Source organism: Rhinolophus sinicus, linkage group LG16 (genome assembly GCF_036562045.2).
Source record: "Rhinolophus sinicus isolate RSC01 linkage group LG16, ASM3656204v1, whole genome shotgun sequence".
NCBI lineage: Eukaryota > Metazoa > Chordata > Mammalia > Chiroptera > Rhinolophidae > Rhinolophus > Rhinolophus sinicus.
This window is the reverse complement of record NC_133765.1, coordinates 35,061,728-35,087,128: the sequence shown is the minus strand read 5'-3', so window position 1 is coordinate 35,087,128 and position 25,401 is coordinate 35,061,728. Positions and strand designations below refer to the sequence as shown.

Below are 25,401 nucleotides of genomic sequence, written 5' to 3'. Positions count from 1 at the left end.
GGTCCACATCACACCGTACACAAAAATTAACTAACAATGGGTTAAAGACTTAAATGTAAGACAAAAAACTTTTCAAAGAAAACACAAGTGACAAATATTCATGGCCTTGGACTAGATAGCATACCAAAAGCACAAGCAAACCAAAGAAAAAATAGACCTATTGGACTTCAAGAAATAAAACTTGTGTGTGAAAGACCCTACAAAAAAATAAAGACCACCCAAAGGACGGGAGAAACTATTTGCAAATTATGTATCTGTGAAGGGACTAATATCCTGAATATATAAAGAACCCTTACAATTTAACCTAAAAAGGAAACTCAATTAAAAAATAGGCAAAGGATTGGAATAGATGTTTCTCCAAAGAAGATGTACAAATGACCAGTAAGCACATGAAAAGATGCTCAGCATCACTATTCATTAGGGAAATGGCCAATCAAAACCAGGAAATGCTAGTTCACACTCACTACGATGCCTAAAATAAAAGAAATCAGATAGTGTGTTCCCCCCAAAATAAGACCTAGCCGGACAATCAGCTCTAATGCATCTTTTGGAGTGAAAATTAATATAAGACTGGGTATTAGGTTACATTATATCATATTAATATTATATATTATATTTATATTATATTAAAGACCCGGTCTTATAGTAAAATAAGACCAGGTCTTATATTAATTTTTGCTCCAAAAGACGCATTAGAGCTGATTGTTCGGCTAGGTCTTATTTTCGGGAAAGCGGGGTAAAAAGGAGTGTTGGTGAAGATATGGAGAAATTGGAACCCTCATACACTGCTGGTGGGAATGGAAAGTAGTGCATACACTAAGCAAAGCAGTTTGATAGTTCCTTAAAAAGTGAAACATTAAAAAAAAAAATAGTAACAGGGTTATGGTAATTCCATTCCAGTATATACCCCAAAGAATTGAAAACATGTTCACACAAAAACTTGTCCACAAATGTTCATAGAAGCCGTATTTATAACAGCCAAAAAGTGAAAACAAATGTCTGTCAACTGATGAATAAACAAACTGTGGCCTATCCATTCAATGGAATATTATTCAGCCATGAATGATAAAGAAATAATATATGGGTACATGTTGCAGCATGGATGAACCTTGAAAACATGCTGAATGAAAGAAGATAAAGGTCGGATGATTCCATGCATATGAAATGCCCAGAATAGGTACATCCATAGAGACAAAGTAGAGTAGTGGTTGCCTAAAGCTAGGCGTAGTGGGAAAAGGGGTGACAGCTATGGGGTATGGAGTTTCTTTTTGGGGTGACAGAAATATTCTAGAATTAGATAGTGTTGATGGTTGTATAACTCTGAATGGATTAAAAACCACAAAACTGTAAACTTGAAAAAGGTGACTTTTATGCTAAGTGAATTGTATCTCAATTAAAAACAAGAGGGAAAAATGTTTTCAGGGATGATCAGGACTTAAAAGTGAAGGGTGGTGAAAACACAACAAAACTGAAAAAGAGCCCAGGACATTTGTAGGCGGGACTGGTGCAGGCCACTGAGATCTAGATTCTCGCCCCCAGAACATGGAGGTACAGTGGAACAGCTCATAGGTGGTGGTACCAGGATTAGGGCCTGCCCTGGGAGTCTGCTGCTTGTAGCTGCTCACCCTGCACTGCCCCATAGGAAAACCGCTATTGTGGCCGTCGTGCGCTGGAAAGGTGGCTGAGTGTAAAATACATGCTGGCTTTTGAAGACTTCATGTGCTAAAAGTAATGTGCAGTATCTTAATTTCTTTATATTCATCACATATTGAATATAAAGAAATAAATTTCTTTATATTCATCACATATTGTGGAGGATATATTAAAAAATATGTACCAAAGATTAATGTCACCAGTTTCTCCTTACTTTCTAAAATGTGACTATGGAAAAATTGAAAATCACATCTGTGGCTTGGAATGTCTTTCTATCAGACAGTGCTACCCTAGAGTATTGGGCCCCTGGGGGGAGGGTAGGGGAAGGTGACAATTTATTTATGAAATAAAATTTTATTGAGTGTCCTTGGATGAACTAGCCTAAAGCTGATCACAAGGGGTGCTGGTTAAGCAGGGGAGGGGATGTCACCTGCACCTTCAATCCCAAAGGGAAGGGACATGGGGGGCATCCCTTCCCTCTAGGGCTGAGAGGAACCTTCCTCATTAGGTGCTTGTGTCTGAATGTTTGGGACCAGTGTAAAAATTTGCAAGCCATTGTGATTAAAACACGATGGAAAAGGGTGGGCATCTTGTGTGTTTTGACGAGCTTTACTATCTAAGCAGAACTCCAAGAAATAGTACCTTCAAAAGCTTAATCGTCTAATCCTAAATCCATCTGATTACGTTTCAGTCAGCTTTGAGGATAGGCTGGGATGGGGTCGAAGGAGGGCCGAAAATTGTACCTTAAACCCCAGGATAGTAGAGAAACTTTGCCAAGTTCATTCTTGTACCCTTAGCGCCTAGAACAGTGCCCGGCACATAGTAGGCGCTTCTTAAATATTTGAATGAGTTACGATGCAAAATTATGTAAATGCAAGGGTGGATTTTCCAGGGGGAAATTCCTCTGTTTTGCCAGTCTCAAAGGATTCACAGGCTCCCAAAGGGTTAAAACCCACTAAATACAGACAGGGACGTGAAATTTATTTGAAATCAATGTCAAGAATTGGTTGTTCTTATTCTGGGGAATAACCAGACCTCGGCGTCTGGAAGGATCTACGTGCTTAAAAATACCATTCGCCACCATTTTCTCCAGGTAATTTTCCATCCCTGCCCCCACAGTCAAGGAGGAAAAAAGTAATTGTGAAATCCTACCTAGCTATTAAAAAAAAAAAAAAAAAATAAGCGGTAAAATAGAAAATCTCCAGGCGCCGAAAACGAAACAGAAGAAAGGGACCCAGGCGGGCCACAGGCGCCGCCGGGACCCCAGCCCCCCAAACTTTGCCAAGTTGCGGGCGCCGAGCGCGCGGGGAGGCGCGGGGCGCGGCCGCGGGCGGAGCCGCCCCCTGACGCCGGGCCGCCCCCTCCCGGCCCGGGCCGGCCCCGCTGGCTCGGCTCAAAGTTTGCGGCCGCCCCTGCGCCCGCCCGATGTATGGGTGATATACTGCGGCGGTGTCAGGGTGAGGGACGGCCATATTTGCCGGTGCGGCCCGAGCCGTCAACAACAAAAAGTGCGCGGGAGCTCGGCGGGCGCACGGACGGGCGCACGGACGCCGGGCCCGCCTCGCCGCCGCCCGGCCTCGCCGCCGCCGTCGTCGCCTCGCGGGCCGGGCCCCGCTGCGCCCCGCGCGCCCCGCCGCTCGGGGGGATGTCTTACAAACCGAACTTGACCGCGCACATGCCCGCCGCCTCCCTCAACGCCGGTGAGTGAGTGCGCCCCGCGGGCCGCGCGCGCCGCGCCCCAAGTGCTGCCAAGTTGGGGGCCCGCACGCCGGGCCCCGGCCCCGGCCCCGGGGCCCCGCGAGGCCAGGGGCGACGGGCACCGGGTCCCGGCCCGGGGCAGCGCGGCGGCCGCCGCCATGATTCCGGCGCTCGCGCTGCCAAAGTTGGCGGGTGCGCCCCGCCCCGCACCGGGCCTCGGGCCGGGGTTGGGCTGGGGCCCCGGGCGCGGGCGGCCGCCGCCGTCCCCCCCACGCCGGCGGCCGAGGACTCGCGGGGAGCGCGGCGGGCGAGGGCAGGGGAGGTTTTCCTCGGCTCCTTTTTCCTCCGGCTTTTGGGCGGCTCGGCGAGGGCCCCTGCCGGCGGGAGTCGGGAGCGGCCGGGCCGCGCCGGGAGCGGGGCGCGGGGCCCGGCGCCGGTGGGGAGCGGGGGCGCAGGCCCGGGCTGCAGGGGCGCACGTGTGCAAAATCAGGCCGGCGTAGGCAGGGCCGGGGGACGGCGGCGTGCCAGGTGCAGCAGCCCCTGAGGGCGCCGGGCGGCTGCGACGGGGACGGGGGTCGCCCGCGATGCACGGGACTCAGTCATCAGTGGGGGTGAAGCCTGGCACGTGGGAGCAGGGGTCCCGAGAATGGGGCACTGGGGAGGTCCCCCTCAGGCGTGCGCGAGTGGAAGAAGTTAGAGAGAACAGGGGGCTTCTGAGTACCTGAGGGCGGGGTGTGTGTGTGTGTGTGTGTGTGTGTGTGCGCGTGTGTGTGTGTAACCTCTCCGTCGGGGCCCACATGTCGGAGCCCCCAGGTCTGGGCCTAGGAGGCCCCCTCCTGCAGAAGTTGGGAGGGGCCGCTCTCTCCCCTCCCTGGGACTGGAGCCGGGCAGTCCCAGGAAACTCCTCCAGAAGTTGTCAGGCCGCTTTCGGCTGTGCCCAGGGGCTCACCCTAGGGACTGAGGGAGACTGGGTGAGGGGGGGGGGGGTAAAATTGTGGGATTCGGACACGACCGGCTTTGTCCCCTCACCAGGGCCCTTCTCCTTTAGACAGTTGGTTGGAAACACTTCCCCAAAAGCGAGGCACGTTGGTGGTGGGGGAGGGGGCAGAAGGGGGGGGAAGGGGGGGTTGGCCTTGCAGGTCAGAAATGCCACGCTGGCAGTTGGCCGCAAGTTTTGGGCCTTATCTCCAAACGGTGCCTCCTTAACTCCAGAAATCTGAAGAGGGACCCAAAACAGCAGAGAGAGAGAGAGAGTGTTTAACTTCTTGGATACAGATTTGGGGATTAGAAAGGGTTAAGATTCAGGATACCAGTGTGGGGATAGTTGAATTGGTCAAATGTGGGCTCTGATCCCCAAGAGCAAACAGCACTATTTTCTCAAATGTTCTCACCTGCTCCGGGGTCTGCAAACCTTACTGAGACAGGCTTTGTGGTTCAGGTAGCATTTCTCACTGCCTCCCTCATCTGTCATTTCATTTCTGGGGCGGGAAAGGTGAGGGTCTTGCACCAGCCTAGACAGGTGGGAACTCTCAATCCTGACCTAGGAATAGTTGAGGCAGGGGCCCTAACCTGGGACCTTTGGGGACTGGGGTCACAGAGTGACGGGCACCCATTCAGGACCCCTGAAGTCCTGTTCTGGGCGGGCTGGCAGCTCTGCGCAGGTTTTCTTCTCTCTCCTATGGTGAATTCCAGGAGTGCTGCGGTGCCCGGATCTCTGGTGTTCCGGCGGGGGCCGCCCCTTCCCTGTGGACACCTTTAGAAAGCCCCATCTCCCCCTGCCATTTGCATCCAAGATGGACTCTCCGCTGCCGCTCCTCCGGCTTCCTTGTCATCATCCCTCACGCCCTCCAGCCCTGCCTCCTGCGCACGGGTTGCCAAGCCGCGGCCTGGCCGGCGGTGGCGGTGGCGGCGGCAGCGGAGTTAGACAAAGCCCCCGCCTCCCTGACAGAGAGCCCCCCCCCTTAAGGCGCCCCAAGTGGCGGGAAGGCCGCCAGCTCCCCAGGCCCAGGCCGCTCTTTGTCTGGTGTGGGGGCGGGGAGCTGTGCCTGGCCCCAGGAGCTGCTGGCCTCTGCCAGTCCCTCCCTCTGCTCGGCCTCCCTGGTCCCCGCACACTGCGTGCATTGTCTGCGAGGCTCGGAAACGGCGCTCACGCCCAGTCTGGTTTTCTGCCTGGCCTTGTGCAGCACGACCCTCTGGCCCTTCCTGTGTCTGTGGGAAGGAGTGGGCATTAGTATAACTCGGGGCCCCTTGCCAGCTCTCCAGGGCCACCTGCCCGCCCCTCAACACAGAGTAAGGGATGGCACTGCCACAGGATTGGTGTCCCCTCCACATCACCTAGGTTACCCCTGCAACCAAAACCGGGCAATTTCTTGTTCTTCCTCTCTGTTCCTTAGCCTCCAAGCCTAGCACCATGAAAGAACAGGATCTAGAGCAATGTGGGGATCCATTGCCTCAGATGGAGAAACTGAGGCTCAGAGATGGAAGGGGCTTGTCTAAGGTCACACAGCCGGGTATGGCACAGCTGGACTAGCTCCTAGTCTAGACCCTTGCCTGTAAGAGGGAAGACAGGCCAGGGAGGCAGCAACCCAGTGAAACAAGCAAGAGGAGGAGGAAGGCAGGAAAATGCCTGGGAGGTGCCACCCCCATCTCTGCCAGGGAGCTGGTATCTTCTAGACACTTTGAAGTGTAGTGGGATGATCCATGCCCCCTGCCCCAGTCTCATATTTAGTATCCTGGCCTTTCAGACAGGTGTCACAACTTCTAATGGTCAGGATTGAAACTCAGGTCTGGGGCTGCAAAACCTGAGACCTCACTCACTGGGAACGGGGCTTTGGATGATGTGAGGGGAGCTGGAGGCACGCACCCTGCCCCAGTTCCTGTACTCTGGCCGCTGCATGCCCGTGGCTGCCTTGGACAGAGGTCGAAACGTGGTAGTTACCCCCCATCCTGAATAGCACGTTTCTACAGTGCATTATGACTCCCCACTTTAGAGGCTCAGAGTCACCCAGTGATGTGCCCAGTTACCAGCTTGGAGGTATTAGAATCCATGTTTTCTGATTGGGCTTAAACCTGGGCCCTGGTGAGTAAATCTAGGGCAGGCCTGCGACCACGGAAGACATCTTGGATATAGTGTTGGGGTGTTAGCCTCTTCTGTGCTGTGTGGCCTGGGGCAGCTCCTACCCTCTCTGGTCTTATTTCTCTCTATAGTGAGGGGCTCCAGGGTTCTCTAGCACCCCTTCCAGCTCCATCAGCCTGAGCTTCTGACCTTCCTTCCTCTCCGCCCCTCCCCTTGCCCACACTAGATGAGCAGCTGGTCGGTTTGGCCAGCCTGGCACCAGCTGTCCCTCCCCGGGGCCAAGTCTGCAGAGCCCGCTGTGTGTGTGAGAGAGACCGTTTGGCTCTGCAGGCGGCAGGCGGGGGGAGCTGCTCCTAGACCGGGCGTGGAGGCAGGCGGGCAGCTGCTCAGGAGGGCTAGGTAAATTCTCCATGGTTACCGCTGTTTGTAATTCTGCAGGACATCCTTTACCCGCTAATGGCCACTCGGACGCCATTATGGGTCTGCATGCTTCCAGCTCCTGAGCTGGATGGAGCTAGAAAATTCCCTGCTGAGGACCTTCCTACACCCCCATTCAGGAGACTCCATGCTGAGCTGGACCCTGGCCCCACGTGGTCCTGCACTGCTGAGGGACAGTGTCTTCCAGTGTTACAGGCCATAAGCGAGGCCTTACCCCTCCTTTCTTGGGGTGTGAGCCATCCAGGCATTGACTCAGATTGTCAAGAGTCCTGTCCCCTTTTTGGGGAGAGAGTGACCAGCTCAGAGGTTGAGGGGCTTGTCTGAGGACACGCACAGGCCGAGAGATCCTCCAGCTCCCTGACTTTGTGTTCAGTGCACCAGTTTCCAGCCACGGTTGGGTCTCCAATCTCCAGACCTTCCCTGTGTCTTCCTCACCATGTAGCCCAGCAGAGGTTTGGGCCCACAGGAAATCCTAGCCCAGGTGTGGACCAGCCGGTGGTCCAAGTAGCAGGTGGGCTCTTGTGGCAGTGATGTGGCTCTAGGCTATAAACGTCAGGGGAGTGGGACTCAAAGAAAAGGGATGCCAGGATTAGGCAGAGAATAGCAGTCTGTTTCATCTTTGGTACCAGTCCTCACTGCACAGACGGGAAGGAGGTCTGTGATCGATTAGCCATGTCTGCTGTGGTGGTGAGTGTGGGGTAACGGCCTGTTAGCTACATTTCACTATCAGTCATCGAGGCTGAGTGTCGGCCAAGGCCACACTAGAGGACAGGGGCAGGGCTCTCTGACCTGCAGAGACCAAAGACCATTGTTGATGGCATGGGTTGTGGGCAGGGGGACTGTGGCAGGACCCAGAGTCCTTGCCTTGGGTACAACTGGTCAAAGCTACGCGATGTCTGATTCTCGTCTCCTGTCCCCCAGCCGGGAGCGTCCACCCGCCCTCCACCAGCATGGCCACGTCCTCACAGTACCGGCAGCTGCTGAGCGATTATGGGCCACCATCTCTCGGCTATACCCAGGTATGACAGAAGGGGTGATGCACGGCAGGAGAGTTCTGGGGGTGGCCTGAGCTCTGAGGGGACGTGCTCCCCACCCTCCGGGAGGGGGAGTCGGTGGGAGAGACCAAGGAGTAGACACGATGGACTGGAGAAGCAGTCATCTGAGCTTCCTCAAGCCAAGGTCCTGGCTGGGCTCATGTTCAAGGCAGAGGCATCAGAACAGAGGGGTGGCAAGGAGTATGGGGGAACCCTGAGTGATGGGATGGTGGGGTGGGGCCCCGAGAGCCACAGTTCCTGTTGGGGCCACCACCCGATGTGTCCCTGATTCCTGGGGAAGGAGGGCCTGCCCTTCACGCGGCTCCCACTCCCACCCCACAAGGTCGTGGCCCCAGCAAAGAGGGGGACGGGCCCATAGCCTGATGGCCTGCAGATGTGTTTCATCAGGAGCTGGTGGCCCCAGCACTTAGGAGACTGACCCCCACTTGGCAACCTTGCTGAGACTCGGTCTCCTCACCGTCAAGTGGGGGGCACGGGGTGGTAGGAGCATCAGTGAAGGAAACCACAGCTGCAGCTGCAGCTGCACCTGCCAGGGAAACGCTGCCTGTGGAGGGACCAGCCCTCAGTGCCCGCGGTCGCCAGCTGCAAGATTCCTGCCCATGGCCGGAACTCGGCCACATTCTGAGGTCACCATGGAGGCTGTCCCTGGGAATGAGGTGGCCGCTCCCAGGCCATGCCCCGCCAGGCCGTCCTGTCCCAGGAGGAGAAGCGGGAGTGGGACCGCCTGAAGAAGCGGTGGTGGCGGGAGGACAGGCTGAGGCGCAGCCTGGAGAGGGAGCACAGTGCCCTGGCCACGCCGCAGTGGCGGGGACAGCAGGAGGAGGGCCGCGGGGCCACGAGGAGGCGCCGGCATGTTGCCCAGGAGCTGGACCCGGGGAGGAGGAAGGACCCCGAGGCCAAGAAGCAGCGGCGGCAGAGAAGGAGGAAGGAGCAGGCGAGGGCCTTGTGGCGGGAAAGGGTCGCCCTGGTGCAGTTGAGGGGGGAGGGGGACGAAGGGGGACGGAGAAGGAGAGACCCGAGCAGGCCGCCTGGGCCCACAGCGCCATGGGGAACCCAGCCTCGCTATCTGAGCGCTTGCTTGGAGCTGTTGTGGGGTCTGGAGAAAAAGGGTTTCTGTGGGGTGGGTCCTGCCGGTGGGGGAGGATGGGTGAATTTAAACATGTTCTGGGCTCCATCGGATGGTCTTTGGTGACTTTTGTAGTCCTGCTGACCCCAGGTGTGGCGTCTGTCTCGTCCACTGGCTCTGGACCCTCAGCCCCTGGCTGACACTTATAAGCCATCCAGGTCCTAGGAACTTCTCGGCAAAGCCTTCCTTGTGGAGATAAGCCATTCGAGATGAAAGAGCTTTCTGGACACTGCTGGGTGGTTTCTTTGAGTGAATGAGGACAGTAGAGGCCCACCTCCCTGCTCTCTCCTTGTTCCTCAGAGGGGACGCTCCTGGCCCCAGTGGAGCCAACAGCTCTGAGCCACTGCCCTGCCCTTGCTGCCACCGGCATGTGGTGGGGTCCGGACCATGGCATTGGAGTCAGGTTGGTGCTCAGTCCATCTGAACACGTTTCTGATTCTAGGGAACTGGGAACAGCCAGGTGCCCCAGAGCAAATACGCCGAGCTGCTGGCCATCATCGAAGAGCTGGGGAAAGAGATCAGACCCACCTACGCGGGGAGCAAGAGTGCGATGGAGAGACTAAAACGAGGTGAGTCCCCAGACTCCCGACGGGTGCTGGGGACCCCAAAGCTCTGGTCTAGCACTACTGTGAAAGATTTTCTGCGGAGGTCATTGGAGGGCGGGGGAGGGGAGAGTCCCTGTGCCTCAGGGGCTCCCGTTTTGTTCCCCAGTCACAGTGGCTGTGGAGGTGTCGGGCAGGGGTGAGTGGCTCTGTGGGATGTGACTTAGCATCTGACGGGGAGGGGCTGGCGACTGCTGTTCTTCACATGGCGCCTCTGAGCAGCGCAGCCCCAGCCTGTGAGCCTTGCCCGCCTGCCCGTGTGCTGCCAGGAGAGTCCACCTGCTTTAAAAAGGAATCTTTGGAGCTCTGCCCCATGCCTGCCCCACTCCTGTTGCCCAAGGGGGTGTGGGTCTGTCCCAGGCCCTGGGCTGGTGAGCGAGAATGCTTTGAAGTTCTTTCATGATTGAAGAGGGAGGGCTGATGGGAGGAGGATGTCACAGAAAAAAAGTGACTCACGTGAGGATGTGCCTGGCCAGCTGATTTCAGAAGGAAGTGAGATGGTTTGCTACCTCGTGACGTAAAAGGGGAAGGGAGAAGGGGATTTCTGGTTTAGAAGGTGGCGGTTCAGCACAGTGGCCTATGTGTGAATTTCATTTCAGGAGGGATTTGGGGGTTCTTGAAAGGGTTGGAGAGGCCACTTTGGAGAAAAAGAAGAGGACATTCTTTGGATTTAAATCCGAGGCATGAAGGGAGGCTGCTGTAAAGGCTGTGACTCCTCACTGAGAGGCAAGGCTGGCTGGGGACAGACTCCTAAAAGCAGTGGCTTTCCTGGTGTTTAGGAAACCCTTGTGAAGACCAGTTGTAAAGCTGGGTCAGGCATGGGCGTGGGGAAGGGGGCCTGGCAGTTAGAGGCTGGCACCCAAGAGGGCTGGGGGGGCTGTGGAGGGAGGGTAACCCTGACCCCACCCCGGGGTCAGGTGGGCATCACCACCATCCAGGCTGCTGTTTGGAGTCAGAGGAAGCAAGGAGTCCTGGTGACTGGCGTGCTGGTTACCTGAATGGAAATCCTGGGTGAACAGCTGGTCTCACAGTCACCCTGACTGACAGCCGAGCCCACGCCAGCCATGTTGACGTCACACAGGGTGCAAGGGAGTCAGGTGCCTTGTCTGTAGATCAGCAAACTACAGCCGATGAGCTGGGTGGTTTTTGTAGTTTTTAACAGTGGAAAAAAAAAAACATGATCTTTTGACACATGGAAATGATGTGGAATTGAAACTTCAGTGTCCATAAAGATCTGTTGGAATATGGCCACACCTGTTGCTTACATAACGTCTGTGGCTGCTTTCATGATACAACGGCAGAGTTGAGTAGTCGTGATTGTGACTGTATGGCCCACAAGGCCAAAAGTATTTGCTGTCTGGCCCTTTACAGAAAGTCTTCAGAAGTTCTGATAAGATTTGTGAGGTGTGGATGCCTACGTGACTTGGGGTTGTCATTCCCATCGCCCTCTGGGAGTCATCTCTTAGAAGGAATAGATTCTTGGTGTCTAGTAAAATGAGAGCAGTGTTTCATGAAGGTCAGTAGAAACCAGAGAGAAAAGATGGGGAAAGTAACGGCAGAAGACGGCTCAGGTACCCTGGGGAGGCAGGTGACAGTGGACCAAGGTTGATAAGAGTGAGCCGTCGACGTCTTACACCCTGACAGATGCAGGCTACTTGACATTGTCAAGCCCCTTTTAGAATTTAGAAGAAGCCAGAGAAAAATAATGATTTGAAAGCGTGGAATCTCCAAAGTGGGTCAGGCTTAGAGAGAAACATACTCCTGTCATGTAGGTGGTAATACAGTTACTATAGAGAGGCATGTCATGAAGAGAGCTTAATGGCTGTCACCTTGAGTGCAGGAGGAAGTCTTTAGGGAGACCTGAAGCGATCTAGCTGGCGGGGAAGGGCTTTGAGAGGTGTGATGGGGTGTTAGTGCCTTCGGACCACTTGGATGCCTTAGTGGTTTGGACGCTGGTCCCGAGTTCCCTTTCCAGTATGAGGCTTTTCTGGCTGGCTGTGAAGAGACCCTCTTCCTCTTCTGGAACGGGTGCAGCCAGATGGTCCCCAGCCTCTGTTTCTCCTTTTCCAGGCATCATCCACGCTAGAGGACTGGTTCGGGAGTGCTTGGCTGAGACGGAACGAAATGCCAGGTCCTAGCTGCCGTGTTAGTGTGGGAAGTTTTCCATCTTCCAAGAAGTTACAGCTCACCTCTCCTCTCCCGTTCAGATGAAACTTGTTTTCAAAATGGTAACAGTTTGGTTTCTCCTTCCGTGCCCCTCCCATGATTCATTTAGGCTCTGAACCTACAGTCTAAGATTGAGAAGACATTTTGCAGCTGATTAGGACTTACATTTTAAATAGTCAGGAACTACCCAGGGTTTTTTTGTTTTGCTTTTTCAAGCATTGATTCAAAAGATGCATGTAAAAGTTACCTATCTCACAGCAAACTGCGGTTTGCCTCCAAGATTCCAGCCTTTCTCTTTTGAATACATTTATGTTACTCAAACTGTTCTTTGTTTTCATTTTTCATGAGCTAATACAGCTCTGAGGGTTTGTTTTTAGTGCCTACTGACAGCACGCTTTATACTTAGTAGCCGGTCCCCGTTTGCCAGACAGTATAGATTCTGCTTCATGTAACTTCTTTTTTGCTTAAGTATTTGCATGACTATTAGTGCTCTGAAGTCAATTTAAAAAATGCACAAGTTATAAATACAGAAGAAAGAGCAACTTACCAAACCTAACAAGGACCCTTGAAACTTTTCCTAAGACTGTATGTAGATTTCAGTTCTGCCTTTCCTGTAAGTTGATCCAAACATCTGGAAGAAAATGACTAACACTGTTTGCATCTTTGTATGTATTTATTACTTGATGTAATAAAGCTTATTTTCATTAACAATTTGTATTAAGATGTGGGTTCCTTGAATCAAGTGGTATTTTAACACACAGCTCCTCGGGGAGTTGGGGGGGAGACCTAACCAAGGTTGGTTGGTCTTTTCCCACCTGACCCTGAAACATTCTGTGGTGATGTCATTAGCACAACGTGCTGGGGAAAGTGTGTGTTTGCTGGTCAGAAGTTGCATTGTGGTGCATTTCAACGGTAGCAGACAAGTGCACCCCAGAAAACCAATACAGTGCGGCCACTGACGTCGTCTGGCGCTCACCAGAATTACCAGCTCTGATGCCGAGCTAAACACCAGGTTACGCTGGGTGTGTTGAGTCCGGTGGTTTCTTCCAAAGGGCTTGTGAGGTGATTTTGACCATATGCCTTAGGCACGGCTCCCCATGGGATGAGGATTTGTTCGCTTTGGTGGAGGGGTGGGGTCAGTTTCACGGCATGAGGCAGTCCCAGCCATGACAGGTTGAAGGCCGTGGAAATGGCTTCTAGAGAGTGGGCTTGTTTGTGTCTCTGTCACGCACATGACAGGAAATTCAAAAAGGTACAAGAATGGAGACAAATCAAAGCCTTTCCCTCCTGTCTGTCTGCAGCTTTCCCACTCTTACTGGTTTCTTATGTACTATTCCAGGTACTTTACCTGGCTGCCTTCTGAACGGAGTTTGGAATGGGGACGGGCTCTGCTCACTGCCACCAGAGGTCTAGACAGCCTTGCGTAGAGCACTTGAGCTTCCAAACCAGGTCAATCCAAGGTGAGAAGAGCTGTCACTGGCTGCCTTACAGGTACATTTATTTGGATGCATGCGCTGGGCGTGCAGTCTGGCCTGCTGAATGGTCTGGTCTTCACTGCGGAAACGAGGCATGCCCCGTCTGTGACAGTGGCCTGCTCACCTCATGGCTTTCTTCCCTACTGGTTTTATGTGTGGACGCCACATGTGTTCTAACAAGCCAGGCCATTACCCCTTGCCTTAAAAAAGCCCAAACAACTATACGGTCAAATCCAGCTTGAGTGATGGTACCGAGCAAATTCAGGAACCAATCAGGTTTCTGGAAACTCATCTCTTATAAACCTACCTGTAAATCAACCTACAGGGAAGTTCCGTGTAGTTCCATGTCTGAGAGGTGATTTGGTCACATAGTCTAATAAGCTAATGGGGTAAATAACTCACTAACTTGTAAATCTTTGCCATCTTGTTTTGCTTTTATTCTCTTAACCTGACATTAAGCTGACTGACCTCTAACTATCACTGAGCAGCGACCTCCCAGCAGATGACACAGTGACACTAAATGCGATTACTGTTTGTCTCTTCTACAGTTCTCCATAAAAAGGGACCTTACTAATACTTTTTCCAAAAAATATTTTTATTTCTAACCTTTGATAATAAGATACAATCACACAAATGTACAGCTTAAAGAAATAAGGCAACGTCCTTCTAACTACTGCCCAAGTCAAGAACTAGAACTGTCAGCCACCCCAGAGACACCCCTCCAAGTACCACTTCACAGTGACAACCTCTGTCCCCCCTCCAGCCACTGTCCCTTGACCGTAGTGACTTGTTTCTCTCAGATTTACTCTCAAAGTGTGCGCCTCTAGTCACTACAGTTTATTCTGCCATTTAAAAAAGTTCATGTCTCTTAAATCTGTCAAAAATCTCTAATGACGCTAGTGATGGGACGCACCACCGCTACTTGAAAGCATCTGGCATTCTTTCAGTCAGAGTCTGCGCTTCTTTCTCCCTGGACACTTTTACTTGATTCCCAGAGTTCTTTCAGTCGTTTCTTTTTTTCTAGGGTTTCCTTTGCTCTTTTCTTCCTTTCTTGCTTTTTCTTCTCTGCCTCTCGCTTGTCTTTGTAAACAAGACTGTTTTCACCGTTGTAGAAAACGTCCACTTTCTCTTGTAGGATTTTCCGAGCTAGCTTTCTGTTTTGATCCACGGATCTTGTCTGATGGCACTGTAAGAGATTTTATAATGTGAAAACCACAAAATGTTCTGGACAGGACCTCAGGAGTCATTCAACTCAACCTAGTCACTTTCCAGATGCGATGGGCCCGAGAGGCTAAGCCACTTGTCAAGAATCCCAGCGAGTCAGTGACAGAAGCAAGGCCGTAACCGTTCCTGCCTCTGCTCGGCCTCCGTCCTGCCCTACGCCCCAGCTGTATTATGTGGCTTTCATATGTGATTATTTATAATTAGGAGTGTTGTTTTGTTTAGGAGCAACGGTAGCCTCCTACCGTTGGAAAACACCCTAACTTGGAAAACATCAGCCGGTAGGTATGTCAAAATCATGGCCAGGGAACAAGCACTCTGCACATAAACTTGTCTGTAGGAGGAAAACAGCCTCTATTACTCGTCAACCACAGTGTAATACCTTAGTATTGTGGCGAGTGCCTTGCAAAGCACGTTGATAAAAGAGAAATTCTGTGAAGTCAGGGTGAAAGAACAGTACTACGATGTGTGATCAAAACATGGTGAATGTTTCAATAAACAAAAAATGGATCACAGTGAAAGATGCACTGCCATTAATCCCCCTCAAAATGCTCTCCCTCGCTTTGAACACTTATCCCATGGTTCTTGCTACTTTCTGAAGCAGTTCTGGAAGTCCTCTTTTGTGAGTGTCTTTGTGTCATCCTGCAGCATGACAATGCTGTGTCACACATCACTTCTGGTACATCAATTTCTGTCAAATAAAAACATTACAAGGTGTGTCCTCATCCACCTTATTCACTGCATCTGGCACCGTGAAACTTCTGACTCTCCCCCAAAGTCAAAATGATTCAGGACATGGAGGCAGCCATGACAGCGCAACTAAAGACACTCACGTAAGAGGACTTTCAGAGCTGCTTCAGAAAGTGGCAAGAACGATGGGATACGTGTGTTCGAAGCGAGGGGGAACATTTTGAGGGGGATCAATGGCAATGTGTCTTATTGTAAATTTTTAAAAATTTACACATTCACTGTGGTTTTTGATCACACCTTGTAAAAGCAAATTTGGAATAAGTTATGTAAAACAGGCTAAACAAAAATTAGGTCAGGTTTCAGGATTTATCTGTTGCTCACGAGTGACACTTTTTACCAAGGAGGAAAAGGAGAGATTGAGGCTTGAAGCGATATGCTCTTGGCTCAGAAAGCTGGCGGTGGAAAACGGGGAACACAGGCTTTGGGTTTGGTCTAGGTTGGCTCCACTGCCATCGGGCCTCAGGCAAGTTTCAGCCTCTGCCTCACATTCCTTCCCTGTGTCGTGGTGACGAGAACAAGTATGGGCTTGTGGGGACTGAGGTAGCGCGTGCGAAGCTGCTCGGGTCAGTGCTGGCCACACGTAGACGTGACACAATTATCGCTGGTGCGACAAACCTGCCTTTGCTCTCTGTTCTCTACTGTCCTGCAAGGCTTGGGCCGCCTTTTGGGCCCTCCGGCGACACAGAATGGACCGACAGCCCCACTGCAGAGGCAGGGCCCACTACCACCAGCCCGGGAAACAGGAGAGAGCACTTAGCCCTTTGCTAGAGGTTCAGGATGTGCAGAAAGCTGGTGTCCTCCCATCAGATTGGTTTTGATACAAAGAAGGAAGACTCCTCCAGGCGTCGGTGCACTTTCTTCTAGGGTGGAAATGGTTTGCCTCCATTCTCACGCTCAGAAGGGTAGGTGGCCCTGACATTTACCCAAGAGGGTATGGGGGGACACACATGCTGTGACCGTCCTGGTCCGTCAGCCGGGTCATGACGGGCTGAGGATGCTGGCAGACACTGCAGGCCTGTTCGCTGCTCGTGGCCTGGGCGCCCACGGCAGTGCCACAGCCATCCTGCCCACCACACTCAAGAGGGGCAGCAAGCCTGGCTCAGAGGATCCTGGCAGGAGGAATGTCTCAGGGCAGGGGACGAAATATGCAGTGCCCTCCAGAGAAACCTCCCGTGGCCATACAAGCCACTTCAAACTGGCAATCCAGGGTGCCCCTCCCCCCCGCCCCCCCACAGGCTTCGTCCTCTACCTTGACCACGAGGCCTGACGGGATGTGCTTCAGCACCACGCAGTTGCTGGTTTTGTTGGTGGCCTGGCCCCCTGGACCATGTCCTTTCACAAACTGCTCTTCAAGTTCACTCTCATCCAGGGAAAGCAGAGCAGGGCGGTCCTTCCTGCCTGCCATCTGGGCCGGGGTGACTGCTGTTCCTGGAGATAACAAGGCTGGCATCTCCCTGAGCCGGAGGCCCCATGGCACCATGCACCTCCTGGTCAGTGGTGCAGGAAAACGGAGGAATCCCGAGGCACTCATGGAGGACCCGCGTGTTCAGGACCTGGGTGAGACACAGACAGCCTGTCAGGGGCACGCACTTGCTCTGTTAACTTCAGTTCTAAGATGGCCTTCAGAAACCATGCCAGCCGATGAGCACTCGTATGAGGCAGGCGGGCATTGAGGAAGTTAGTGAAGACATTATTGGGCCTCTCCAGCCTGGCATCAGCTGTGTTCTTAGCAGCACGTGTCCTGCCAGCTGATAAATATTTTCTTATAACAGACCAAAAATATCTTCAAAGCACCCAGAGGTGCTGTTTTCTCAGGAAGGAGAGGTTTTGAGTGTGAAATGCAAAAGAACAGGGCTGCAATCTGATAAAGGAATATTAAATAGTACAGCCCGCAGGAATTAGGATCTGAGTCCAGGGACACCACTTAAACGTTTGCGAATCTTTGAAATCAAAATGCAAAGACCACAGTACACAATCGTCTATTTCATAGCTGAGCTTAAACGGTCTGACACAGTAAATATCACTATCAATCAATGTCATAATTGTTGTTTTTTAGTGTTTCCAGTTTCATGGGTTTGAATAGGAACATCTGTTCCCTCAGACACGCTGCCAGTATCGTGATCCAACTGGAACGCGTCGTCAGAACCACCAAACCAACAGATTCTTATTAAGGTGCCCGTTAGGTTTAAAAAAGCATGCGAGGTATAGTGAGTGATACGAGGTGAAGAAGAGCGAGACTCTGTCTTCGAGCTCACACTCTACTCCAAGAGACCGTCACAAAGAAAGCGGTATTTAACAGTAAGATTTACATAACTACTCGAGACGTCTTAGTTGACAAATGAACAGTATGGAGAGTAACAGCTGTGAGGACATGGCGAACCCCACAGGCCTTTGCTTCCTTTAAGGGGAGGAAGGCAGAAGGACCTGACAGGTGCTACCTGCTTTCAAAGGTCTCCCTGCTCCCCATGCAAACAGAGGCGACTCAACATGGGCCGGTTTTCTCATCTGCAAAATGGGTGAATAAGCCCTTCTCCACCCATCCCGCACAGGCTTAAAGATCTGAGTTAAAAGCATTCCGGAAAGGGCTTTGTTGGTACCTTGGAAGGCACGAGACTGGTTTTTAACAAAATCCCATCACCCAGTGGGTTATGGGAACTACGAATGTGCCCCTTATTTTTTTTCGTATTTTTATAAAAATTTGAGTCAAACAGGATACGCCAGGAAGCAAGATCTCAACAGACTGGGATCTTTTTTATGCTTCTTGATCTAGGGTAAAACAGATGCTGCTCTTTTTAACGTGCTTCCGACGGCAGCTCTAAGTAGCTTTAACCATTGGAAACACTAAATTCTAGTTCCTAGGCAGCTGGTCTCTAACATAGGGCTGGAGTCTAAATAAGCCAAAAGTAAGTGAATACCCACCATATTATTTCCCCAGGCGTTGTCTCAGCTCATGTACCTTTTGCCCACAGTCCATTTTGACTGCTACACCTGCTGAGCCCACAGCGCTCTCTAGAGAAGCATGGAGGAAGCTTGATGCAAATGCGTGTCATCAGGCCTTGCTGTTTGTCAATATGTGCATTCTCTGCTATTTTAAATCTACGTCTACCTTAGTAATCATAATCAGTACAGCTGGCACTGAGTTGATACTGGTCATTTTTAGAATGACAATAGTCTTCATTTCTATGGAAAACAAATATACTTTTCAGGCCTCACACCCATGCTAGTTTTCTGCTAGCTTTCGAGTCTGTGACTGACAATATGGTCTAAACTCACTTCTTTATGAAGAGTCTGATGGTCAGTATGCTCTGTCGGTCTCAGTGGGTGACAATGAAGGGGTGTAAAGTGCTCCCTGGCTGTGACTGGATCTATTTTGAAGCAGCGTGTCCATGAAAATTGTACTTTAAAAATTGGTTTTGTTGATTGTGTGTGAAATATTTCAGAAGCATCAGGAAAAAAAAGATAAATGATAAACCCAGGCACTTGCCCTGAAATCGCTACAACAGAGCCCACTCCCTTATGAATGGCTCCAAAGGAGACCAAGTCCAGGTCTCATTCAGATGTCCAGGATGTCCCTTCCCTTATTTCTGCTTTCGATCCACAGAACAAAATTCCTTTGTGTATAAGACAGTGTCTAGTCCCTGAATTCAATTCATTATGGAGCCCAGGGCCTCTCTTGGGGTTTCTCTTCCGCTGGGTAGTAAATCGACCAGGCAGGACAGCCCTGGGATATAGCACAGTGACAAAGAGAGGAAGCAAGTCTGAGACGAGGCGAAACCCCCAGACAAAGGGCGGAGGAGGGTGCTTTTATCAGCTGCTTTGTCATCGGCCCACTGTTTCCAATCTCTACCTTTCTGTCCTAGTTCAGAACTGACACACACACTGGAAGGTCTCCCACCCAGCTGGAGTTCAAGAAGGTCCCCAGTGTTCGGTTACTGACTGGCTGCTTTGTGTAACAGCTAATTCCAACAGCCAATTGGACGATTCTAAATACTTTTAGTATCTCCTGGAGCTTTGGCTCTACTCCAATGACAGTTAAAAATGACAAACACACCCATGGTTCCACTTCCCCAAAGCCCAGAGAAGAATACGGATTGGATTTCGGTTTTTGTGCTACCCACAGAGCCACCCAAAGTCTTCGGGGAACAATAAAAGCAGCTCAAATTAGGGCTCATCATGACATTAAAAAAGAAGGAAAAAATGGTAACAAGGAGTGTGAGTAAGGGGAAACCAGCAGCCATGACAAGCTTTGCTCTAATTCCTTTCTGGGAGCATGAGCTTCAATTCAGGGCTGGCTCTCTACCCTGACTTCCCGTCAGCTCTGCTTTTCCTTTCATGATGATGCTTCTGCACTGAAGCTGACTGCAGTTTGCGTTAAAACCTCTCATTGTCCGAAGCCCTTCCCACTTGGTCAAGTTAGAGATGACAGGTGTCAGGCCTTTACAAAAGGCAACGTTCCACCTGCTCAATGATATTTTCAGCATCTACTACAGCCAGGCCAAGCATGGGCCTCGGGGAGCCCCGGGAGTCTGCAGCATAAAAGAAATTAAGGCGTCCATGAGTGTGATACCGGCCAGAGCCGGAAATGGGTAACCGGCCTCAGAGCAGTGGTTCTCAAACTTTCCTATGTCCCCAAGTCACCTGGAGTGCCTATTGTGGGGACCTGGATCCAGTGGGCACACATTGCCCCCTGGCTTTCAAAATCAGCTCAAATGAAGATGGACGTCTAGCTGCACAGATGGCACGTTGGGCTCTGGAACATAACTTTGACTGGAGCCAACAGTCACTGGTTTAAACCAGATACGGTGAGGTCAGGCTTGTGCCACCGACAGTTCTAATGCTCTGGAGTGGGAAGGGTGGTAATGCCTTTCCTTTCGTGTCCCTGAGAGAGAGAAAGGATATCTGAATCTTTTCAGGAAAGCATAAGATTGCAATTCCTGGACTCACCTTCTGGATGGCATTGGCCTAAAATTCACTGTTTAGCTCTTTTAGGGCGAGTACTAGTTTCTCTTAGCCACAACTTTCAATGGTATATCAACCTTGTGGAAACATCATCAGAAATAACCAAAGGAACGGATGTGGAGATGAATGGAAATGGGGAGCTTTGGGAAAGATGACCGTTCCAAGTTCTCACTGCTTAAACTTTCCTGGGGATCTTGTTGGGTAGCTACTGGTGCATTATGTCTGGGGTAGGGCCTGAGACTGCATTTCTAACAGCCCCCAGGTGAAGGTGCTGCTGCTGGTCTAGGAACCACACTTTGAGGGTCACAGCTAAGGGCCCTGAGCCAGGGTGCTGCCTGAATCCTGGCTCTTAGCAATCCGACGGCTGGATGACAGCCCAGGGGTCATGATGTCAAAGATGGAGACTGAGAGTAATGGATGGGGAAGGGGAATATTTAGAAAAAAGAATTAAATGAATATTGATCTGAGTTAACAGAGGTGAAATGGTAATCAAGGGGCTTGAGAAAGGGGGGGGGGGGCACCTGAAAAAAGAATACCAAAAATGTTGGCTTCTATTCCAAATATAACGTGAGCCACATGTGAAATCCTAGATTTTCTAGTAGTCACATGAACTAATATCTAAAATATTGTTTCAACACGTAATCAATATAAAAATTATTGATATTCTCATTATTTTTAAAATATGAAGTCTTCAAAGTATGGGGTGTATTCACGCTCACAGTGGATGTTGGTCTGGACCAGCCTCGCGTGCTAGGTAGTGGCCACCACATTGGAGGACGTAACTCTAGAATCTTGCTACTCAGAGTGTGGGCCACAGAGCAGCACCCACTTGGGAGCTTGTTAGGAATAATGAGGTAAAACGACAGGCCACAAAACAATGACCTAATCAATGGTGAAGAATCAAACACAGTGAGCTTGAACGCTGCAGCTTTAAAAAGACAAAATGGCCAGCTGATGGCACCAGAAGCTAAGTGAGAGTGATTTTCTGAGACATGCTTAATAATAACTTGCTTCCAAAGGGTGTTTTGGTGCTCCCTGCAAAATGGGAGTTAAAATGAAGCAGCCTTTCTCTACCTTTCACATCTAGCTCATTCCCATTCTAGTTGCCTGAAGTCCTCAGGAGGCCTGGAACACCCCCAAAATGGACCCACTGGCACTGCGGCTCAGGATTGAAACACTGTGTCCTCTCTAGGCTTGGGGCTTATGCTGAAGATAAAGCACCTTTCTCCCTTAACAGTAAGTGTTTACAGAGAAGTATTTCTCAAATAAGATAAGCATAATAGATTGAGCAGGAAACGCAGAGCTGTTATCTTTGCTTTTGGGGAACAAGAAGATGAGGAGAGTACTCTGGGTCAGGTCTAAATTGAATAGGCTCACGGCTCCCCAGTTCAGGAGACAACTAATGAAGCCGATAAAGACAACAGCTTTCAATTCATACGATACCAACATCCCATTCAGATTTTTAAAACAGAAAACTTGAATCCACAGAGAAGGTCCTATTTGTCTGCGTCACCGGGATTGTCTTCTATTTATGGCGCCTAACAGGAACTTTATTATAATTTATCACCTACACTATTAAAATAAGACAGAAACACATAAAAAAGCAGCAATAATAACACTCTACATCTTCTAAAAGTCTCAAAGCCTCTATAATCATAATGATGATGCCTTGTATTTGTTTAGGGCTTAAATGTTTTCAGAGCACTTACAATGACATTATCGTGTTTGATACAAGAAGCAATGTATACCATGGGGATTATTTCGGGAGGACTTATCTTGGGAGAACATTAGGCAGTCCATTTTTTAAACTAAATTTATCCTTTCTACAGCTTGTTTCTTTACCTTTCATAGTATCTCCAGGCCTGTTCTTTCCTCAGCTCTTTAAAATGTCAACTCATTTTCCTCAACTTTCTCTTCTTGACTCTTCCTCTCATTTTTTTGTCCTTGAAAGGCCACATTGCTTTGAGGTCAGGGTGAGCTGCGTCAATGTCTCAACTCCATGATTTACTTTCTGTGCAACTCTGGCCACTTTTCCTCATCTATAAAATGGAGATAATACCACCTAGGGTGAGAAAAAAATTGTCCATGTTGCCACAAATGCAATTAGCACTTTGGATCCCTAAACTGAAGTTCAAAAACTCTGACCTGGGGGATCGACAGGGGTGGTAGATTAGGGTAAAGCGGGTCCAATATATGGTGATGGAAAGAGAACTGACTGGGTGGTGAGCACACAATGTGATATATAGATGATGTAATACAGAATTGTACACCTGAAATCTTTGTAACTTTACTAACAATTGTCACCCCAACAAACTTTAATTAAAAAATTTAAAAAAAAAAGAACTCTGATGCACCACGTAAAGTGTGGTCTGACCCCACAAACCCAGTCTGCAAGCTGATTGTTTCATGGATTTTGGTTTTGGAGCGCATAGTGAAAAGGCTTCTAGAACAGTGCCCTGCTAATTGTTTTCCTTAGTGTGGTCCCATTTAAGAAGTACTTGGAAACCATGAAATTACCAAAGACATGTTGTTTGGTGAGGTCATAATTGTGGTCTAGGGAAGCAGGTGCCAAGGAGAAAATTATGATGCCAAGATTACAGCTTGAGGGGTGGCAGTTGGCTCAGTGGGTTAGAGCATAGCGCTCATAACACCAAGGTCGCCGGTTCGATCCCGACATGGGCCAGTGAGCTGTGCCCTCCACAACTAGATTGAAAACGACTTGACTTCGAGTTGATGGGTCCTGTAAAAACACACAGTTCCCCAATGTTTTCCCCCACTCAAAAAAAGAATACAGCTTGACTTCCCAGCAGGTTCAATGGAAAGAGAAAACCACCTTCATCGAAGCAAGTCCTGGTTTAAACAGAGATCTCTAGGAGTTTTCTAATATAGTAAAACAATTCCTGAAGGGCAGAAAAGATGAAAAAAAATTCACATTTAAATGTATACCTGATCATTTCCTTCCACGTTTAATGGAAGAGATTTAAAATAGCGTTCCTTATCTTTTGCTGTGGAGAATTGCCCCCTCCAATGACAAACTATTTGTATATAAAAATCAGTGACACAAAGTAACACCCCGGTGAACAGGCACTAAATTTCTCAAGCCATTAGCATCTGGCCAGGATTACAGAATAGCCTTATTTTATACCAATCAGTGTGGAAGATCTTTGCTATAAAGCTGTCAATTTGAAGGCTTCAAGACAAAAGAGATACTGGAGCAATTTGATGTTATAATAAACTTATGTGATAATCATATCCTCATAACGCCATAAAATAGTGGTATAAGCTTGCATATAAGTACTGCAAAATCTCCAGTATGGAGGGTTAGAATGGATGAACAATTATTATACTTAATACATTTACTGGAATTTCTGAAGCTTTCTAAATCTGTTTTCTATATTCATAAATAATTTCCACGGACTTTAAAAACTACCTTTTTAGCTGTTTATAAAGCTTTGAAAAAGGCATTTCTTTTCTAGCCCAATTAGTCAAAGGCAATTTCCACTCTGAATTTTTTAAATTAAGACACCATGGAAGAGCTTAACCTAATACATATGGCATGAACAACCTTAGCAAAACATTTCACTTCATCAGTTGGTTAACAAAATAACTGGGTTACTCACAATATAGCTCCTGAGCATGGTGGCTTATTAAGACATTAATAGATTTTAAAAAAGCTACCTAAAATCACATTGTTAACAACAAAAACAAAACAAAACATACACTCTCAAACTGAACAGAGTTCATCTGATTTTGTAGCCAAAGCAATCATTTGTTGTCTCTTGCATGGTTAGGAACTAATCACTAGTATTAATAGCTTTTGGGGTTAATATTTTTCTTGTAAGAAAACACATCTCTTTTCCTGGAGCTGTCTCAGCAATTCACACTTCTCAAGCTTCTGTGAGTGCAAGATTCTGCATTGTCTCAAATAACAGATTTTGTGATCAACTGAAACTAGTAATAAAACTGCTGGGGTTTTTTTGGGTAGGTTTGAAATATGTTCACTGAAAACGGCTATGTATTTAAAAAATAATTTGATTTCACTTAGGTATTGCATGAGCATAATATCCACTGGTGGTCCACTGGTGGATTAACATAATTTGGGGTGGGTGGGTTCAATTTATTTAAGTTTGACATCTTCCCATACACTGATAGATTTTGGATAGAGATGGAATTTTTTTACTGTTGAAACATAATTGTTAGGTGTTCTTAGGAGGCTTAGATGCAATGGGATGCCTCCTGGCATATTTATCATTCCAAGGGCAAATACATCTCTTGCGTCCTAGGTTCTCAGGCCCATCTAAGTGATAGGCCAAGTCCCTTGATTGTGGGGCTCAGGACACTTGCAGGGAAATGTAAGCGCTGGAGAAGGTTAACTAGTCCGAAGAATGGGAGCGGAACAGTGCGAAGGAGATGGGCTGGGGGCTCACAGGAAGGACGCGGTATCTTTGTGGTCCTTCGAAAGATGTGGAAAGAGCAATGCTGACACCTACTATGTGCCAGCCCTAAAACAGCCCTGCTGCGCGCTAAGGGCGCCAGAAGGCTCTGCTGAACAAGTAAATGAAGATCGTTCTATTTGTTCTCGGGCCTCGGTGGAATTGTTTTTCCAGGGCGGTGGGCTTTCCTCCCCTCCCCCCAGTCCTTGAAGAGACCCAGGACCGAACCCCAGCAGCCTAGGGTAAACCATATCCAGGGAAAACAGCTCAGGTATTCGGACCGGCTTCACAGTCAGCAGAGCAGGGCGTCGGGTCAACTGGTTGAGCGACTCACGGTCGTAAACCGGGAAACTCAAGGCTTCCGGGCTCCCAATCCTCTCTCCAGAGCCCAGACAATCGTGGGCAAAAGTGTGGGTGCCTGGCTTCTCCGCGGACACTTACCTGGCCCCAGGTTTACTCTCCACCCCCAAAGTTCTGGGGGAACCAGAACCACCGCAGAAGAGGGATCGCAATCGCAATCCCGACTCTGCGCACGCGCCGTACTCCAGTCGTGGTTTCCCTGTCACGCCGGAGGCTCATTCTTACCAACTGCGCATGCGAGAAGCTGAGGCCTCTTTCCCGCGTAACAGCTGATAGATTCCCAGAAAGCCAATCAGACGAGAGGGTTTGACAGCAGTCCCGCCCCCTCCCAGTTCCCAAGCGTCGGACCTCCCTCTTCCGCTCTCGCTGAGGGAAGGGAAGGGGAAGAT

At 49.8% G+C, this 25,401-nt stretch overlaps 2 protein-coding genes across 3 annotated transcripts; one reads left to right on the top strand and one right to left on the bottom strand.

The window, feature by feature from the left end:
• The first annotated feature begins 3,003 nt into the window (after positions 1-3,003).
• Positions 3,004-12,525, top strand: CDK2AP1 (cyclin dependent kinase 2 associated protein 1). Of its 2 annotated transcripts, none has more exons than XM_074321092.1 (4): positions 3,004-3,353; positions 7,787-7,884; positions 9,489-9,615; positions 11,719-12,525. In XM_074321092.1, the coding sequence occupies exons 1-4, from the start codon at positions 3,083-3,085 to the stop codon at positions 11,784-11,786; spliced, it is 564 nt and encodes a 187-aa protein (XP_074177193.1). In that variant the 5' UTR covers positions 3,004-3,082; the 3' UTR covers positions 11,787-12,525. The 2 variants fall into 2 exon arrangements, with proteins under 2 accessions (XP_074177193.1, XP_019589569.1); XM_019734010.2 differs by lacking the exon at positions 3,004-3,353 and adding an exon at positions 6,802-6,826.
• A 1,338-nt stretch (positions 12,526-13,863) lies between these two features.
• MTRFR (mitochondrial translation release factor in rescue) lies at positions 13,864-25,248 on the bottom strand. Its single transcript, XM_019734009.2, has 3 exons — positions 25,094-25,248; positions 16,510-16,813; positions 13,864-14,475 (listed from the first exon to the last, which is right to left on the bottom strand). The coding sequence occupies exons 2-3, from the start codon at positions 16,789-16,791 to the stop codon at positions 14,233-14,235; spliced, it is 525 nt and encodes a 174-aa protein (XP_019589568.2). The 5' UTR covers positions 16,792-16,813; positions 25,094-25,248; the 3' UTR covers positions 13,864-14,232.
• Between the last annotated feature and the right edge of the window lie 153 nt (positions 25,249-25,401).